This window comes from Vulpes vulpes, chromosome 12, assembly GCF_048418805.1.
Source record: "Vulpes vulpes isolate BD-2025 chromosome 12, VulVul3, whole genome shotgun sequence".
Lineage (NCBI taxonomy): Eukaryota > Metazoa > Chordata > Mammalia > Carnivora > Canidae > Vulpes > Vulpes vulpes.
Genome location: NC_132791.1, coordinates 91,505,001 through 91,526,445, shown reverse-complemented (window position 1 = coordinate 91,526,445; position 21,445 = coordinate 91,505,001). Strand labels below are relative to the sequence as shown.

At 37.7% G+C, this 21,445-nt stretch overlaps 1 protein-coding gene across 1 annotated transcript in view; it reads right to left on the bottom strand.

The window, feature by feature from the left end:
* Window positions 1-21,445, bottom strand: part of LOC112920437 (uncharacterized) — a gene marked incomplete at its 5' end in the record, with an annotated part of 293,948 nt that overhangs the window by 270,731 nt on the left and 1,772 nt on the right. Inside the window, 2 exons of the mRNA XM_072731939.1 lie at window positions 1,029-1,095; window positions 7,692-7,778. Coding sequence (XP_072588040.1) covers window positions 1,029-1,095; window positions 7,692-7,778 — 154 coding nt within the window. The remainder of the gene's footprint in view (window positions 1-1,028; window positions 1,096-7,691; window positions 7,779-21,445) is intronic.

The window sequence follows — 21,445 nt, the reverse complement described above, 5'->3', positions numbered from 1 at the left end:
AACAGTGCCTAGCACAGTGCCAGGCACCTAGTCAGCACTCAGGAAATGTTAGCTGGTGTGAATCTTTTCATCATCATCAATTATCTGCATTATTCTCTTTATGTGATTATTGTGTCTGCCTATGTAATAACGAATAATTTAATTCCCATAACTACTCCATTGTGGCAGGGGCCTTATGTCCTTTTGGCAAAAATGGCAAAGAAAGGTTAAGAAGTTGGCCTAATGTGACACAGTTACAAATGATGAAGAGTATAAATTCAACAGAAAAAAAAAAAAAAAAACTAAAACATAGAGGACAGAATCATAATCCCGATCTCCTCACAAGTATTTTAAGGAATTATTTAAATAAGAAATAGAAAATGATCATTTGAGAAGAACTAAGCACACACTGAGGGGAGAAATAACCTTAATAGAATGATTCCCCATGAATTTAAATACATGTGGGTGCAACAATTTATGCTTAATGCTTTGATAAAATCCCCAGTGTGTTCTGGCATGAATTTATATGTGTTAACCTAAGAATTTAGATTTTAGTTTTTAAGGGATTACCTTTAAATTCCCAGATTAATACACATGAGAATTACTTAGTTTAAGAGCCTAAAATTCACAAGTATGAATTCCCATGCTAAGATTGAAAACAGTATACTCCCTGTCTTCTATCACCCAAAGCATTTATTTAAAAGCTAAAACACACTCTTTAAAAAGTGTGGCATAAAAAAAAAAAAGCAGCATATAGCACCATATCAGAGGATCCAAATATGTCATATCCTACTATAAAATCCGGCAATAGCAAGTAAATCATTTTTGCTATCTAGGGTTATAAGTTCTATCCAATTCTAGAAAATTCGGCCATAAATACCTTCCCCCCAACTGTAGTTATATTTAAGTATTTGCAACCTTCAAAAACAGATAGGTCATCAGTGAGTGGTTATATTTAGAAAACATAGATCAGCATTTGAAGGAAAACATCTTAACAAATTTATAATTAATGTTGATATAAAAGATTGAAAAAAATTATTCTCTTATCATGGGCTTCTCCGTGTTCACTCTTGTCAAACAGCCTCATTAATCCATTAGAGAGAATTCTATTATCAACTTGTAGCGGTGCTAAAAGAACATATTTATGATAACTTTCTCATCAGTTAATTTATAAATATGCAAATTGAATTACAGAAAGAAAATTTTAATCATCATGGCTCTTTAGTTATTTTATAGGTCATAGGCACAAATTCTATTCAATATGCTATCTTGCTCTGATAGTAAAAAAAAAAGCCTTTTATAAATCAATGATAACTGGAACCATGACTTTTAAATGTATATTGCAAGGTATTCATAATAGGATACTTCTTCTCCAATAAAAATGATCTAATATTCAATAGATTGTGACATGCACTATACAAAAATCATTTCAGAACAAGCCATTATGGTTTGTCAAATCATACAACAGAAGATATGAGCAACATGAATGAGTGTTTTCCACTAACTATCCTCTGTATATCCTATTTCTTACTGCATATATGTAAGAAACAGCAAACTTAGGTGGCATTAGGTGGTCTTACATTCCTGTATATATGCTACTGCAATATAATAGCAAATACATGTGCTATTTAGTTCTTTTGTGAATTTAAAGTAACAAGGTCATGTCATTAAAAAAGCAAAACCAGCCAACCAACCAACCAAATAAAAAAATATGTGATCCTAAAAACATGGTTCTGGAAGAGTTTAAAGAGTCATCTAGGTAGATCTGCCACTGGATGGAAAGGAACATAAATTATGCAAATTTGAATGACCACCCTAGTCTTAGAATTAGAATATACATATATCAAACATGATCCCCTTCCTCTGGAAGGCAAGTGAACTAGCTAAACTGTGGCTGTACTCTTACAATGGTAGTTTTTAATATAGCCCAAGTGTTTCTACTACTTCTCACTTCTCACTACTTCTCACCGTGGGTGAGCCAACTCTGAAGATGGTTGCTAATTCTGCAACTCATATCTGAAACTCCACCAGCAAGTGTTCTAGAAGAGCCTTGAGGGATCTTCGCTCTCCAAGAGAGAAGCTCCCGAGAATTCTAGGTCTACCCTTACCATCCATTCCTATGATCTCTTTAACATCAGTGTTGGAAAGAAATTCAATGTAGCCTGTGCTCAGGGACTTGGGATGACTATTCCGGAAAGCCTAGGCTGCTGGAGCCAGATAGAATGTCTTAAAGTGTAACATAAAAAGGGCTTTGAAGTTAGCTTCTGCTCACTGAACCCTGAAGGTGACTTTCTCAAGTATCAGTTGACCTACAAATGTTCTTTTACTGCCAAGAGCCCGCACAAACCTCCTATGACGCCAACATTTGGGGAAAAGGGAGAGGGGTCATTCCTGGAAGACATTTTGCAGTTTGTGCATTGTATTCCAACATTGCCTGGAACTTGATAGCTCTTCCAGAGAACAGCTACAAGACTTATAAAGCTGATACATGGCTCATAAAAGAATCTTACTTGGAGGTTAACAATGAGCAATAGCAGATGCATAGACGGGGAGATCTCTGTAGATGTAACAAAAGCTTTACTGTAAGGGCTAGGTAATCCTGACAGACCAGTGAGGGTCACAGAAAAAAATAAATGAACATGCATTTTGCATGCCAAAACAAACAGATAGACAAAGGGTAAATGGGATTGATACAGAGACACCATCTTCAGAGAGAGGCAACCCACATCCAAATCCCAGCTCTACTACTTACTAGCTCTGTAATCTTGGGGAAGCTTCTTAGAGTCTTGATAGAGTTTGAATCTCCTGGTCTCAAAATTGGAATGGAAGTTAGGGTTAGGAAGATAACACACACCAAAGCACCTTGCTTCATGCCGGTCATTTGGTAGGGACTCAGCAAAAGGTAGCCACTCCCATTTCCTTGTTTGTTTGTTGTTAACTACTTAGTAATTGTATGGAGTACATCACTTTTCAATAGTTTAGGTTCTGTCATTTGAACTAGTGTTTTTGTTTTCATTATGAAGTAATGAACTGTAGACAGCTTCTGGGTGTTGTAGGAGAGAAACCTGAAAAACAGACACCACACTGATAATTGCTATAGAGGTTCTAGCTCCTTTGGTAGGCAGACCTGGTGAGAAACTCCCTCCATGGTGCCCCAGTAAGACCCTGGAGGGTCAAATGGGTTCTATGAGACAGAAACTGAAGGCAAGAGAATGTCCCCCTCAAATTCAATGCCAACAGTTTGAATCAATCTGCTTACTTTTCCCTTCAGAAGTTTTCTGCAAAGGGAAAAGTGAGGAAGGCCAGCAGGACAAAGGCAACTTCTGAGGGGAAAGAGAACAGACAGCACCAAAGATAGGGATCTGATTTTCACTCCACACTTGCCAGATCTCTGTGAGCTTAAGAAAAATACTAAATCTTGCTTAGCTTGTTTCATTACCTTAAAAATAGAAATAATGGCAGCTACTTTGGACAGTTTTGCACTGGTTGGCCAGAGCTGCCATGTCGAGCTGAAGGCACCCCTTGAGCACCGAGGAAGTAATCATAACTCATGTGTATAGAAGGCTCACCATGTTTGGGATATTATGCTTTGCACTTCCCATTCATTTCATCATTAGTGCATAACTCAACAAAGACTTCTCAAGTCAAACTCATGCTCTAGCCAACAACTGTGCTAAACTTTAAAAATTCATCAGTGAACAAGGTAAGCAGAATCTCTGCCCTCTTCATGTTCAGGAGATGGTCTAGTAGGGAAGAAACACACTTCACAGATAACCTCACTAATAAATAATGAGTTAGTCAAAGGAGTGGAGAATTGACATTTAAGCTGAACCTTCCAGAAGAGATTACAATGGCCAGTAAGGAAGTTGTCCCAGCATCTATGAGGGTTCAGTATACAGAAGGAGCTCCATGCATATAAAGAACAAAAGGAAGCCCATGTGGCCAGAGCATGGTGAGCAAGTGCAGGGGACTTGAGATGAGGAAGGACAGTAGATTGGTCTTTATCCTGAAAGCAACAGGCAACAGTAAGAGAGCTTCAATGAGGGGTGAGCAAGATGCTGCGTGGACAACAGACTAACGCAAAAGAAGAATGGATGTGGACAAAAATAGTCCCACAATTCCAGGCAGGAGCTGGTGCTCACTTGAGACTGAGTAGGAACAGCAGAGATGCTGAGAGGCAACAGAGAATAAGATCTCATATATCCTGTGATTTCCATGTCAGCAAATAAATATTAGGCATCATATAGGAGTCAAACATTATGCTAGAGTCTGAGGACATTTAAGGTTTAGTGGAAAAGAAAGCTGCTAAGGAAATAAGCATAACGATAAATCTGAAACTAATAACTAGGATGCATGCCAACAGGAAACAACAGAGTGATAAGAGAAAAAGCAGCAGAATTACAGTCTGGTTATCAAGGAAACACATTTAGTAGGTCAAATCTACGGGCCTCAACACTTCATAAGGCGTCATTTTGAATTAATTCGTTATTAATAAATACAACAGGTGATGGTTAACTTGATGTGTCAACTGGGCTAGGCTGTGGTACCTAGTGGTTTGGCCAAACATCAGTCTAGATACTGCTGCGATGGTATTTTTTAAATGCGACTTGCATTTACACCAGGACGCTCTGGGTAAAGCAAATCTATATAATGTGGGTGGGCCACATCCAATCAGTTGAAGGCATAAGAAAAAATGCAGGTTTCCCAAAGAAGTGATTCTTCTCCATACTGAAATATGGAAATTACACCTCCACCTCCAGTCTGTTGCCCTGCCGAATTCAGTCTCAAGACTACATATCAATGCTTGCCTGAATTTCACATCAACTGTTACCTGACTCTCTACCCTACCAGCCTGCCCTACAGATAGATTTGCTAGTCCCCACCATCACATGAACCACTATTTTAAAATAAATCTCCCTCTTTCTGTCTCTCTCTGCATATACATTTATTGTATATGTATTATGTATGTGTATATTATATATGTATTGTGTAATACGTAGAGACAGAAAGAGAGAGAGTTTATTTATTGGTTCTGGGTTCTGTTTCTTTAGAGAACCCTGACTGATCCACAAGCTAATATTACTTACATCAAATCATATACAAAATTATAAAATAATAAAATGTTGTGCAGCTACGTAGTAGATGGTACATAGCGACATTCAGGTCTATATTCCATATTAAGTAAAATATACTGATGAAGAACCAAGGACCAATTGCCCATTATTTTTACAATCTTTACTGAATGAAAATTAACATAATATTATCCTTCCAGGACCTATTGCTAAAAAAATAAAATGGTAGGGAAACTTGTGTGGCTCAGTTGATTATGTGTCCAACTCTTGATTTTGGCTCAGGTTATGATCTCAGGGTCGTGAGATCAAGCCCCACATCAGACTCCATGCTCCATGAGGCACCTGCTTGAGATTCTTTCTCTTCCTCTCCCTCTTCTCTCTCTCTTCTCCAAATAAAAAATAAATAAATAAATCCTTAAAAATAAATAAATAAAACTGAAATGAATTTTAAAGTGGTGGTGCTGTTGGTAAGTTATATACACTGAAAAAGAGTTATGAATTCTATTTAACATTGAAAATTATCTAATTATTTATGTCTCTTTATATTTAACTTCCGGGAAACACAAAGTAAAAGTGGTCAATTACAGTTATAATACTGTCCTCTATTTCTTGCACATTTACTTCTTTGTGTAGGTGTTCTCAAATCCCTCTTTCAGAAGCAAGTAGAGCGCAAATTATAAACAGCTTTGCCACATCCACTGTGAGAATGAAGACCGTTCTCAGCAATCAGACTGTCGACATTCCAGAAAGTGTCGACATCACTCTGAAGGGACACTGCTATTGCGAAAAATCCCAGAGGAACCCTGAGAAGAGACTTCAATCACATCAATGTAGAACTCTGTCTCCTTGGAAAGAAATAGAAGAGGCTCTGAGTTGACAAGTGATGGGAAACAGAAAAGAACTAGCTACTGTCTGCACTGTCTGTAGTTATATATAGAACATGGTCAAGGGCATTACACTGGGCTTCCATTACAAGATGAGGTCTGTGGAGGCTTACATTGTTATTCAGGAGAATGGTTCTCTTGTGGAAATCTGAAATTTCTTGGGTGAAAAATACATCCACAGGGTTTGGATGAGACCAGGTATCGCTTGTTCCGTAACTCAGGAAAGGTGATTTAATTCTTGAAGGAAATGACACTGAACTTGTATCAAACTCAGCTGCTTTGATTCAGTAAGCCACAACAGTTAAAAACAAGGAGAATAGTCTGGCAGGTTGATGAATAAGATCTAAGTTGTTCAGCTACAGAAACAGAAAGATGCCGAATGATTTTTTCAGACGAATTTGTGATATTTTAAAGATGCAATAAAAGCTGTATTGATCTGATTTTTTAAAGCAAATCATAAACAAATAAATATAAGAACAACCACAGTGAAGACAGATGGGGCAAACACACAAAATGCCATATGTTGCACCTTTGCTCGGGTGGCCCTCCTCAGAAACCATCCTGGCCCTGTTACATGCCTGCATGAAATAACTGCACAGGTTTGAATACCAAAGCAAAAAGAAAAAGAAATTATCATTAACTGCAGATTTAACATCGGAAGTAAAGACGGCTGCCTTCTCCAAACTGTGAGACCCAAAATGAACCACAGGCATTGGGCCATCACCGCTGACTAGGGAAGAGTGACCAACAATATTTGATTTCATGAAACTTGCCTGTCCCTGGTCAGAGCCATTCTTCATTCACATATCACAGAACATCTTATTAAGCCCACTTTGGTCCTTACGTCACAAAAACTCCAACAAATACAACTACCTACTGTGATCCGTGAGGAATTAAAACAGGTTTCCAGAAGAATCCAACTGATACTCTTCTCCAGAAATCATTGGGATTATCTTTCATCCCCCAAGTGCATTGGGTAAATAAAAGGTTGAGATCTTTCCAGTTTTCAATTCACCCGGATTTGAGCTACTGCTAAAAACTGTCCTGAGAGCAAGTCCTTGCCTTATCTTATATATATATATGTCTTTTGATGATATCCTTGATCATCTAAAAAGAGGTGTAGTAATTGAAAATCATATTTTAAAATAATCTTTGCATGGTGCTTGAGCCCCTCTATCTGCGAGGACTTAGCCCAGCCTTTCCCTAAAAGCTTCAGATTCAGTGGCTGGTCCCCAGCCATGGAACGTGGTCTTCTGAACTGTTATCTGACAACTGCAACTAGACCCAAGGTTACAGAAGAGGAAATCAGATCGCCACATCTTTGTGGTTCAGGAGCCAGGCGGTGGTTCCATGCCTTCGATGAAAGGAATCAACAGACACCTTGCACAGAAATCTCCTCTGCCGGATGACTTTTGCACTGCATCCCAGAATGCTCATTTTAAACTCAAAGAGCAGGGATGGCATTTGAAAAGGGATGATGCTCCTCAAACCCGTAACACAGGCCTTATTATGACACCAGACTGCTTCCGGCACCGTCAAAGGAAAGCAAATTCCTGCTTCTTCCCTCTGACCGGCTGGTTGTCCTTGATCAAAAATTACCTTCACTGCCCATCATGTTGTTAGTGGTTAAAACTCACCATTTAAATTGTAAGCCGCAAAATCTAAACGGAACTGCATGTGTGATCTTTGTCACCTCATTTTCATGAATGGAAAAGAATATTCTGACACAAAAATTGCATACTTAATTCTAGCTCACCCTCTCTGCTGACCTCCATCCCACACTGCCTTGGGTTTATTTCCTCATCCATCAGTGGGTCAAAGTAATTTCTGCTGTATTCATTTCCTGTGGAAAGTACATGAAGTAAGGGTCAGCGATTATTAGAAGCACATGAACCGAAATGTTAATTTTGAAATCGACACCAGCACAGAAGGGCCATTTTGGCTACTTTATAAGCTTAATTTTTGTGCAAGTACTTCCAGGCCCTCCCTTTTTTGTAATTATCATCTTGCAAAAGGTCAGAAAAGGTAATTCAAGAAACAAGTTCACGCTATCTTTCGGTTGCTAAAAAATTAATGAGAAAATGATCCAATGTAGACTTTAGAAGAATCATAATAACAACAACAAAAGCTTAAGTAAATAACAACAACAAAAGCTTAAGTAAAATTATGTCGAGGGTATACTCAAGAAACAGACATTGTTGGATTATAATGATGTTTAGGGCTCACTGATCTTTTTTTTTTTTTTTTACCCGCGTGTTATTGTGTTATTTCCAGAATTCTGTCGTCGACTTAGTAGTGTCTTAATTATGAGAAACTGTTAGCAAAATTTCCATGTTGACAGTTGGACAAAAAGAAAGAGGGGGAAAGTGACAAAGAAAGAGAGAAAGAAGGGAAAGAGGAAGGAAGGGAGGGAGAGAGAAGGAGGACAGGAGACAAAGAACAAGAAAAGAGAGAGGGAGGGGGTCCTGCTTGCAGATCTTTTCTGCTCTGTCAACTTAAGTTACATGAATGGAAGATACAAATGATCCCGTCAGAAATTTTCTTCAATACACATCCACGATCTCAACAAACAATCCCCAAATCCTCACTTTGCATCTCTCACTTACCTTTGTCCTTGTCTCCACAATCAAAATGTAGCATCGAATAGGACCCTGTAATAGAGAAAAGGGTCTGTTATCAATTTTCCAAATCTAGTTTCATACTTCCTGCAGCCTGAAATGTATATGTCTGTTGCCAGCAATTTGCATTCAGGAAAATATAACCTACTCTGACGATAATTCGAGTTGCCTCAAACGCTGCAAAAGAAATAAAGCATCCGAGACCGGAAGCAACAATAACATTGCAAGTACTGTTCTCAGGAAAGGGTTAACGTACACCAGGTATACTGTGATACCCCCTAGTATATTTGATGTAGGATCAAAAATAATCCAAACAGCAGCTCCTTTTCCAAGACTAAATGGAATTTTGATATGAACCGAGGTTTAATTTATATTTCTGGACTGGCACATTTTTGCTGTCAGGCTCTGTTCTATCAACGTAGTAAGTACAAGAACTGAAAATCTGCTTTTCCTTGAGGTCTCAATAAAGAAAAAAATAAATGAGTTTCATTTTTGTTACTTTATCTGTCAACAACTACTAGGCTGGTATGAATCTTGGCAGTATGTAATCAAAGTCTTATGTACTGCAATAACACAGCCATTCTACTTCATTCATGTAATTGTTTTGGGTTTTTTTTTTTTCCCCTCTCTACCACAAAGCATGGTGCCACGGTAAGCGCACTCTTCCATATGCTAGCAAAATAATTCGACTATATTAAAGCAAAAGTGGCCGTGCATTTCTTATGATTATCACGTACCAGCAGCAGTCAACGATGGGAATCCAGATCCTGCCTACGCCCCCTCCCCACTTCAAGCCTAGATTCTTTGTCTACTGAAATGTTAGCAATACCGAGTTAATCCAGACCTTGGAGAAAGAAACAGAGTGAAGTCAAAAGGAGCCAAAAGTCTGGAGAAGTTTATTTGGTCTGTAGGTTCTCAGGCCATTTGCATCCCTGTTGTCAGCTGAGAAATGAGGGTCCCGCCCAGCTGTGCAAGGAGGAGGTCTGAGCACAGGGAGCCCCTAGGCCCCACATCACCCCCCAGGGCTCCTTGCTTCCCTGAGCGACTGGGAGATGGGCCCCCAGAGGTCTACGTATGGTTTCGACATCTATGCAAATCCTTCCTCCCACATGCAGTCGGGCTGAGGCACACATGTAAGTTATAAATGCCATTGCTGGGGTGATTTATGTTGTGCTTCACTTTCTGGAATATGGCAAATAGCATTTCTACAGGTAAGGCTTATGAGGAGTCTTTACAAAGAGGCAATCCCCTGATTCCCTTTAAGCATCCCCAAAAGCTACATTGTATCATATCATATCATATCATATCATATCATATCATATCATATCATATATCATATCATATATAATTAATATATTTTATTAATTCACATTTTTCTATAATTCACATTTTTATAATTCTATATTTTTCAATAATTTGTATATTTTATGTGACTCATTTATTTTTACAGCTTATGTATTTTCCACTATATTTCACATTATGTTGTGCGTTGTTTTACATGTATATTATACTTGTTTATTGTCTGTCTCCCCCACACACAAAAAATCAAAAACTAAAACAAGTTTTTTTGTTTTTTTTTTTTTAATTCACATAAAAGTTCTCCATGAGGACAATGACATTATCTCCTTGTTTACTCCCTCAGTGGCTAGAAGTGCACCGGGCACACAGAGGTACTCATTATATGGGAATTCATTTGTTAAATAAACCTCTCTTGGAAACCTAATGCAATACCCAAATTCTTTCCTTGTCTAGATGTTCTATCTTGATGAAATGAGCAATTTTTTTTTTGCTCCCACCCCTTTATTCATCTCTTCCTTTGTACTCCCCATTCCTTCTCTTTTCTTTCTAGACCCCCTTCCCTTTGCTTTTTTAACTGAGTGCTTTCTAGGAGCCAAACATCATGTCTGGATTTCAAAAATGAACAAACGAAACACCATTGGCCCCAGGTTTCAGGGCACAGGGAGCCCAGAGAACAGCGAAAGGAAGCAAAAGCAGTCTGGTAAGATTTCATACTGTGGCAAAGGATGCTCTGTTCATAGCAGGGGCATCTAGCCCATGCTGCGGATTTCAGAGAAGACTCCCTGGAGAAACTGCTATCTGAATAAATTTTGAAACTTCCTCACTAGTCCCATAATTGAGTTTAACTCGTGTGTTTTGGTTTTTAAGATTTTATTTATTTATTTGAGAGACAGAGACAGAGAAGCAAAGGAGAAAAAGAGAAAGACAAGCTGACTCTGTGGGGAGCTCAGAGCCCAACCCAAGGCTAGATCCCACCACCCTGAGACCCGGCCCTGAGCTGAAATCAAGAGTTCAATGCTTAACTGAGCTACCCAGGCGCCCCTAACTCATGTTTGTGTACAAATTATTAAGTTGTACAGTGTCACTTTATGCTGGTATCATGTTTCGTATCTACTCATTTGACCAATGTTTAGTAAGTGCCTATTATGTCAATATGTCAGCGAAAGAATGCTCAAAAATCCTTCCCTTCACAGAGCTTATATTCTGAGAATAGAAGAATAAAATCAAATGAATATGTATATTTTACAGGGTGTTTTTTTTTTTTTTTTTGGATAGTGATTTGTAACATGGGAAAAAAATAAGAGCCAGATAAAGATGATTAGGCCACCCAAGGAGGAGTAGGGGTCACATCTCTTACATATGCCTTTGTTTCAAACTAAGAATAAGAACTCAGGATTAAATCACTATATTCTCAAGACTATGGAGATAGTAAAACCATAATGTTTACGGTAATTTCAAGTACTTATAATTTATATTTATAATTATGCATAATTTATTTATAAGTAACTATAATACTTAAAATCTATTATTTGTAACTTACAGTTTTGCCCATTTCTTGCTTTAACATAAATCAGCCTATGAGTCAGATAAGAATGTACTCTAAAAAAAAGAAAAAAGAATCTACTCTAAAATATCCAAACAATTCCTCCATTTTATTGGTGTATCTTGCCCCAATAAACCAATAACTTAAATACAGTAAGCAGAGTTTAAGACAGTAAGGCACATGGAGCCCATTACAAATTTTGTAACAAAAGATTTCATCTTAACACTAGCCCCTTTGCTCATGTTTCATTGGATAGTGTCAGGATTTAATAGAGTGGGATGGTTTCAGAATAAGACGTCTATTACCAGAAGGTAGGTTACTAATAGGATAAATCTCTGCAAGTGCCCTAATCATTCAGAATATGCTTTTGGATATATCTACAATCATCTCACAGGAAAATTAATAGACCCACTGAGAAATTCAAAGTAGGGCATTTAGCTATGTACATACAACAGATTTTAATTTGGCTGATATTTAACTGTTTGTTATATTCAGATGAATAATCTGACAATTGCATATGCAAATATATATACATTAAAGCATGGCTCTCCGTTGAAGCAATTGGATGCGATATATAAATTAACAAATCAATATATTGGCCTCGTAGATACTCTAGATACTCTTATTTTTATTTCCAACTTCCTAGAATTGGCTGTTCTATGTTTGGAATCAGCATCAGCTCATGTATTTCTTGGGCTATTTTTTACTGAACTGGGGGAAGAAAACACATGTACTTACCTCTGCCCTTCCACACATATCAGGTTCTCCTATCATTTAACTCAGAGCAGCACAGAATGTAATCAGGGCTTTTACTTAAATTACACCGAACATGAACTTTGGTCAGAAAATCCTCCAGTGTGCACCCATGCAGTTCCTTGGGGGCTGTAAGAGCGAGAACGAAATTGCCCACTAGAGGAAGGTTAGTGTGAATCATGGAAGTGTCTTGGCTCAACAAGGCAATCACTTCCTTTCAAATCAGCTATGTTCGCTCCAGAGGAAGAAAATCTGAATGCATCTATCTGTTCCTTGGGAGGTTTTTATTGACTCCATTCTTGTCCTCTTCCTGTGAATCCACCTGCTTCAGCTCAGCCTTTTATCACCAATCATCATGCTGTCTGTAATATACTACAAGTTAAGTAAGTTAAATAAACGCAAGGCTTGCGTGTAAACTAAATAGCTAACTAAACAATTTACATTCTATGGTTATAACCATGCGTCTGTACACTTTTATGTTTACATTTTACAAACTAGAATATTCTCCTGAAGTTATTCCTTTTAAAGGCGTGAAGCCTCTATAATTAAATTTGATTCCCATGAACATTACAAATAAATTGGAGAAAACTCCCTATTTTCCCCTCTTTGAAAATCCAATATGAAGAACTCAGGTTTAAGTGTCCACAAGGCCGGACAGTTTACATATATGTATGAAATATAAATGTGGAAATTAGAGGCTGTAACAGAATATAGGAAGTGGAACTATGTCAAATTCAAACAAGCTCCACCATACTAAATCAGTCCAAATACTGTTTTATAAAGTTGACTTACAAACATATTTTAAAGGCAACTAAAGATATGAGAAGACTTCTTATTATGATAAAGAATCGTTATCTTAAACCAAATTCCTCATTATGCTAAATATTTAAACAAAACCCAAATAAACATCAAAAAAGGAAACCTAATGACAAAAACTCAAAGTATGACTCAAATGTTCACTATCAATATTATTATTCAACATTCTGCTGGGAATCTTGGCCAAAGCAGTTAGAATAAAACTAAGGGGGTGGGGGGGAGTGGGGGGGGATGAGCTAAATACTTGAATACAATATATTTTATATAATTATTATTTGAAGATAATATTCTTTCCTATCATGAAAACATGAGATTTAACCAAAAAACTTTTAGAACACAGATGACATTATTGGCATAATTACTTGAAAATTACCAGGTAATCATTAAGAATCATTAATTTTTCGGGACACCTGGGTGGTTCAGTCAGTTAGGCATCTCCCTTCAGCTCAGGTCATGATCTCGGGGTCCTGGGATTGAGCCCAACTTGGCGGGCCAGAGAGGGTTTCCACTCAGCAGGGAGTCTGCTTCTCCCTCTGCCGCCCTCCCCTGCTCATGCTCTCTCTCTAATAAATAAATAAAATATTTAAAAAAAACAGAATCATCAAGCTTTCTAAATACCAATAATAGCCACTTAGAAGATAATGAGTATAGAAAGCCTACGCCCATAAAAAAAGCTCCAGAGAGCTCTCAAAAATTAATTTATAGGAATCCGTAGGTGGTCATCAAGAATATTCCTCTTATTCAGAAACTCATACTAAAAGACATGAATTTTTTAACAACAGTTAAAAACAGCAAATTGAAATCATTTCCTTTTTCTTCTTTATGGAAAGGCTAACCTGTGACAATTGCTTGGCTGCGGACACTATATTCCAGAATTGGTGCCCTGCTGGACAAATTAGCTTTCTTAACTGCTTATTCTCACTTCCTTCCCAAATCTTGTGGGTATTTGAGATATCAGTGATTTGAAAATCTAAATAGGGTAATAGTTGAAGTTTGCTAACAAGTACTAATTAATTGAGCCATATTCTTTCTTCCCCTAAGGCCCTCCCTCATGGTAAATTACGAGGCATCTTAACTTTCAAACCACTGGAGTGTTGTTGAGTGCGTAACTGCTGCAGGGCTTTATCCCACAGCACCCCAAGGCACTGAGGCATCATGTGCTCCTCTGGACCTCAAATCCTCAGAGTTAAAGTGTGTCCCTAAGTAGCTAACTTCTAAACAGGAAGATCTTTCCATTACTTAAGTAATGATGATAATTTGAAGGTTAAGTATAAATATATTATTTTTTTACACATGTCTAAACGTCCTTCCAAAAATATCAAAGTAGGTTTCCTTTTTTTTCTAGTTTGAAGCCTGGTAATATTATTCTTCATAAAAATAAATCTATGTATGTCGTGCGTAATATTGCCTGTCAAATTAGCATGTACCTAAAATTAGGCATCAATCACCTTTTAACCTTTTTTATTATGCCTTCATTCTTTTAACAATACGTCTTCCTCCTGGATCTAAGATTATTTGTATACATGCACTGTATTTAAGGCTTCGTTCAGGTAGTAATCCTTCCATCACACTATTGCACACTTCAATATGCAAGCAATCAATATCATGGATTATTAGATTTTGTTTAAATAATCTTAATACTCTTTTCTCTAAAAAAATCTGGTAATGTATAGACATCTAAACTTTGTCTCATAAAGTGTAGGGTTCAGGAATTCCCCTGGCTTTTTAGTAAGATTTTTGGTCAATTAATCTGAGAATGACTCAGGAAAATCATATTTTCTGTTAAATTCTCTTTCATAGAAAACAAAGGTGATCTGAAGGAAACTCTAAATGGAATTATTTGGAGATTAAAGACTCATTTATACAAAAAGAATAAAATACTAAGGTCATGAAAAACTTTTCTAGGGTGATCCCTGGGTGGTGCAGTGGTTTGGCGCCTGCCTTTGGCCCAGGGCGCGATCCTGGAGGCCTGGGATCGAATCCCACATCGGGCTCCCTGCATGGAGCCTGCTTCTCCCTCTGCCTGTGTCTCTGCCTCTCTCTCTCTCTCTCTCTCTCTGTGACTATCATAAATAAATAAATTTTTAAAGAAAAGAAAAACTTTTCTAGTAAAATTGTTCTTAAAAGGGAAGTGGAACTATTGAACTCTGGTCAACATGATGACTTACAAAGCTTGAAGTTTATATAAAATTTCATTGATATAGTGTAATTTTTTATTTTGGTAGAAAAATACATCTTTTAAATTTCACTGGGGGCACCTGGATGGCTCAGTTGGTTAAGCATCCAACTCCTGACTTTGGCTCAGGTCTTAATCTCAGGGTCATGAGACTGAGCCTCTCATTGGGCTCTGTGCTCAGCACAGTATCTGCTTGAGATTCTTTCTCTCTCTCTCTCTCTCTCTCTCTCCCTCCCTCCCTCTGCCCCTCCTACCTGCATTATCTCTACCCCCAAAAATATATAAATAAGTCTTTCAAAAATTTTAAAAATAAAATTTTACCAAATATTTCAGAAAATGTGGGTAAACAATGTCTAATGGCTAACACACTGCATCTCTAATCTATCAGAAAACATTGTTCTCTCAGGTTTTTTTTTTTTATTATGTAGCTGTTCATAGGAGGAAAATAATTGGACTTCTGTAATATCAGCTATGTGATTTCCGGTCTAGCTTTTCTATGATTCTAAAATCCTTAACCATACTTTTCACTGTCATATAGATTCCTGTGCTCACATTTTTATTTTAAATCTATATAAATTTCACTGGCATGTACATAAATCCAGTGGTTTAAATGTGTGAATCCATGTCTCATCAGTGAACTGGAGTAACAAGGCAATATCTCCCAATGTTAATCATTCTTAGAAAAATTCTTATTGCACTCAACTATGCATGACAGGTTTTCTAAAATATTATTTTACAAAGTCATCTATTGGGGGTTTCACTAGCATCAGCTTGAAGAGAACATTGAAAATAATTGTGCTTGACAGCTGGGAAAGCATTAACCCATGCTTTTAATTTTAGCATTATCAGAAGTAAGAAAAGGCAACACAAATAGACATTCTTCTGATTTCCTGGGCGAATCTGTCTGGTTAACTGGACTTAGTTCCTTCTGAGAAGACAATAAACTAAACTTTTCTTATTCTGTGGAAATTCTCGAAACTCAAACATCTGATTAAAATTCTCTTTCTCCAACTGGACATTATTCTAGAATTCTATTACCTCATTAAAAAAAAAAATACAGGAAGGTAATCCTAAATTGATTTGTGTTGATTTGGAAACTGATAAGATAGTTCATCTTTCTTATATCTCCGTAAATGCTTTCTTTATTTATTTCAGAAGGAAGAATGCTTTCCTGGGTGTTTATTTTTAGCCTTTGAAGTCAATGAAAGAGATTCAAATCACTTAGGAACCAAATGGTGTCTACAGACACAAATCCAGGTTAGTTCAATAAACCTAAAGCAAAATTTATCCTGCATATTTCCTTTATCATAATAACAATTGAAATGTCTCAAAGCAAACAATATATATTTTTGTAAATGTTCTATAAATTTCATATAACACTTGTTTTCTATCTTAAGGGGAAAATAGCTATAAGATCAAAACAGTTTTATGCATCATCACTTCTAAAATAATCTAGATTATGGAGGTGCCTGAGTGGCTCAGTTGGTTAAGTGTCCACTCTTGATTTCAGCTCAGATCAGGATCTCAGGGTTGTGAGATCAAGCCTCAAGTTGGACTCCCACTGAGCCTGCTTAAGATTCTCTTCCTCCCTCTATTCTTACCCCTCCCCCTCCCACTTACACAGCTCATGCCTGTGTTCTCTCTCTCTCTCAAAAGTAAAATAAAATAATCTAGGCTATGTGCACTGTGAAGAAAAACAATTCTCCTCACATATTTGCTCAGTTTGAATTATACACTTAACACACATACTTATATGTTATTTTTAGTACAAATTTCTGCATAAGTGTCTTTTTAATGGCCACACCAATCTGAAATTAGGTTTATGGTCACATTTATAACCTTAATCTTGGATTTTTTTTTAGCTCAGCCACAACTGTTTTGGGTTGCCTACCCTCATTTCAAACTATCCTTCATTTCTTCTGGAAGGATCTAAGGATCTAAGGATCACATGCTCAAACTAATTCCCCTCAGTGTCTTTGGAACATCCATTATTTTCTTTCTCCACTGTTCAGCCTTCCGCTTTGCTGCTGCCTAGTCTTCCTCTTAATTCCAGAGCTGCTGCTAGGGCCACCTCATGTGAACACTGCCTCCAACCCTAATTTCTGTTACTCTGATTATAGATCATGGCATGCTATGTAGGTCTCCAACACCTTCTCTGATTCTGAACAAACTTTGGATTCACACCCATATCCACCCCACGTTCCACTGACAATGTCAAGTGAAGAGATAGATACATCATCTTTGCCTACATGGTATTCCTCTACTTTACACAAATTAGCAGGTAGAGCCACTGCGATCCTCAACAACTGACAGGGATCTCAGCTTTTATTCCAAGCCCCTCTCCCAAAACCCAAGAATAAATGCCTGGAAATTAGATCATGGGACAATATGATTGGCAAGCACTATATTATAATCAAAATCACCCTTCCTCTCTGGCCCTGAGCTATTGGCCTGACATCAAGCTTGTGTGACCAACTGTCTCTTTCCTTGCCATTAACCCTTTCCTAGAGGTCATCTTACTTTTTTTTTAATGGAAATGCAACAAGTGAGCCAGTCAAATCCCAGCTGAAAAGAGCTTAGCAAGGTTTGAATTTAAGATGAAATTTCATTGATATAGTATAACTCTTTAATCTGATGACCAGAAAGTAATGTTTTACATTTTCACCTAATATTTAAAGGAAACTAGTTTTTTTTTAATTTTAAAAAGTGATTTCTATTGAACTTCTAAGATATTGACCACATCACTGACCTATCAAAAATCTATCTGTATTAGTTTTGTTTTGTTTTGTTTTGTTTTTCACTAAAAAGCTATGTTCATTCTAGGCTTCTTGAAACCACAAATCCTCAGATATGCTCAGTCCTAGGCTGAACATACTTGAATTAACTAAACTGGAATCCCACTTACCTACACACACACACACACGCACACACACACACACACACTTTCCTTCTTTTACTCATACTTCTGGAATCACCCTATAAATCATGCTATTTATAAAATAGTGAAACTCTTCCCTGAGAAAATATTGCTTTTTTGAGAGTACCAGATTAATCTGGATTAATTAATCATCATCTCAAGAGTTGCCCTCAATGTGACTTTGCTGATGTAATATGTTGCATGAACATAGAGAACTTCCATGTCTGCTGTGTTCGCTTTTGTATTTCCTGTATGTAGTATAGTGCTTAACAAATGGAAAATGCTCAGCTAATATGTTTTTCAGTAAATGAGGAGGAGGAAATGGAGAAATACATAAAGCACTTTTCATCTTATATATATATATATATATATAACTCCTAAGCAAAATATTGTATAAATCATTTTATATCCAACTAATCACACATAGACCACTCTTATTTTTAAATTGTCCTGATGTTATTAACCATAGGATGTGGTCAGTAAATAATCAAAGACATAGGAACTATAAGGGGCAGTTATCAGATTTTTGTTTGATTGATTTGTGTTGCTCTCTTGCATCTGTTTCCCCTCCCTAACAGCATCCCAATTTCCTGGTTCCCAGTGTGTATCATCTTGATGGTCCAGTAACTTCAGATTCCTGTCTCCATCTACAGAAGCCAGGGAGGGCTAACAGGACCTACGCTGTGATAAAACCAGGAGGCAAGCAAGTGATCTGAGCATGGCCAACCCAATAATCTCCCCTAGGACTTTGGGTAAGCGAAGCAAGGATGGAAAGAACACTAGAAATAGCTTCCATGAAAGGCAAGGATTAAAAGGAAAGAACTTCCCAATTGCAATGAAATAACTCACCACCAGCGGAACTGTTCTGTCCACTTCTATAATTTTTTTCCTATTTCTCTTCTAAATCCTTTCCATAGCTTTTTCTCACATCTGTCCCACATTTCATTTTAATGTCATTTAGACTTCAGGCATTCTCTACCTATTTAGTGCCACTATATATTTAGATTATTAAATATTCCCTTTTGACCCATCCAGCCCTCAAGCCCTTGTTAGGGTCAGAACCTAAGCTGACTCCTCTCTCTTTTGAAATTCTAAGCAGTTTTAGGTTCTCTGCCACTTTCCCTCTTCCACTATTATAATTCTGAATCTCCCTTTCTCAGAAGGCTAATCATCATCAGGTCAAAGCATAGCAGGCAATGAGCAGAGAGGATGATCTGGGATCAGAAAAGCAGTCAACACCTACGAAGCATAAGTTCTGGGCAAGATGGAATAAAGGACGTGTGGCCACAAATAATCACATATATTCTTCTAACGCTTTTTTAAAAATTATCTAAAAGGTGGAAATTATTCATATTTACTTAAAGGATGATCATTTGTGCTCATTTTAATAACACTGTGGGGGAATATCTAATTACTCTTTTACCTAAGTAATCAAGTCAGTAAATGACATAAATTCCCTTTTCTAAAAATATTAATAAGAAACAGTGTCCTATGTTTAGAAGTTTCTAAATTCACATATTTCACGTATTCTTCTTCATTCAAAGACCGTAATATTGCACATTTCATGTGTAATCGAAACCTTTTCTGGAGACTCTTCCAAAGGCAAGCACACAGGACGGATTTGAGTAGAGATGCAGCAAATAATTTTTGTTAAATGTTGACTACGTTCCAGAAGACAGATGGTATAATACCTACCTATGTAATGTCTGGCTGGTTTTGTCAGGATGATAATAAATCATTTCTGGATTTTCCACCTAAAGTTTCTTCTTTTTTGTTCCTTCCACTTTGTTGTACTTTTGGGTTATAAAATTTTCTCTCTCTCCATTTTCCAGAATCAGGCCAACTATCACTCATGACAATTACTACCTTTTCATGCCCATCCTCATCTTCCAAATATGGGAATAAGCCCATAGTAGTAGCTCTCGACCCCAGCTGCCCATCAAAATGCCTTATAGAAGATTTGGAATATAGACCTGCTCAAGAGTCATCCTGGATATTATAGCTGCCTAAGGATCACCGGCTCCCCAGATAACTCTGATCAGTAGCCAGCATTGAGAAACACTAACACAGGAACATAAATTCTAGTTTTAGGGATATATCAGAATGCTAAATCAACATACATTTACCTAAGCAATTATACTCTCATTATAGAAACTCCTACATACAAAACTAACATCAAGGTAGTTGGCATTTGGAGTAGGCCTTCTTTAAAATCATGGCAAAGTTACTAATTCCTGGTAATTTACTAGAACTCACTCGGCTTATCTCCAGGAATATCCTTTTTATCCAGACTTTTCTATGTCATAGAAATATTGTTAGGGGCGCCTAAGTGGCTCCATTGGCAAAGCATCCAACTCTTGATTTCAGCTTAGGTCATGATGTCAGGCTGATGAGATGGAACCCTGCATGGATCTCCACACGCAGCGGGCAGTCTGCTTCTCTCTCACCCCCCCTCTCCCATTGCCCCTCCCCCAGCTTACAGCCACACTCTCTTTCTCTCTCAAATAAATAAATAAATCTTTAAAAATGATAAAGAAAGAAATGATGTGGGATCCCTGGGTGGCGCAGCGGTTTGGCGCCGGCCTTTGGCCCAGGGCGAGATCCTGGAGACCCGGGATTGAATCCCACATCCGGCTCCCCGTGCATGGAGCCTGCTTCTCCCTCTGCCTGTGTCTCTGCCTCTCTCTCTCTCTCTGTGACTATCATAAATAAAAATTTAAAAAAAAATTTGAAAAAAAGAAAGAAATGATGTTAGAAATGACAAGTACATTTGAGACTTTGTTGGGAATATTATATTATGGATCAATATTGGTTAAGCAGCATTTTGGGGGCTGAGATATTATAGTTCTCTAAGATTTCCTCAAATTCTACCACACAGATTTCAATGGCTAAACCTCCAGGTCTAGGTAGTTATAATCATATTGCTCAGTACCAGCCACCAGGCACGTATGCCTATGGAGCACTTGAAATAAAGCTAGCTCGCATTAAGATTTGCTGCTCTCTCGCTTGGAACATGGAGGTGGTATCCAGTCATCTTGGACCACACAGAGGGGAATGAGCTCAGGGATTACAAAGCAATGAAATAGAAAGTTCTAGAGCAAGGATAAGCGTCTGTTCTCATGGCCTTTCTTTTTAAAAAGATTTTATTTATTTATTCATGAGAGACACAGAGAGAGAGGCAGACAGAGGCAGAGGGAGAAGCAGGCTCCCTGTGCGGAGCCTGATGGGGGACTGGATCCTGGGACTCCAGGATCACGACCTGGGCCGAAGGCAGGTGCTCAACCGCTGAGCCACCCAGGCGTCCCAGTGTTCTTGTGGCCTTTATTGCACTAGCTGAATATGTATCCTCATATGCTGCTCTAAGGAAGTATGAAATGGAAGAAGCTAG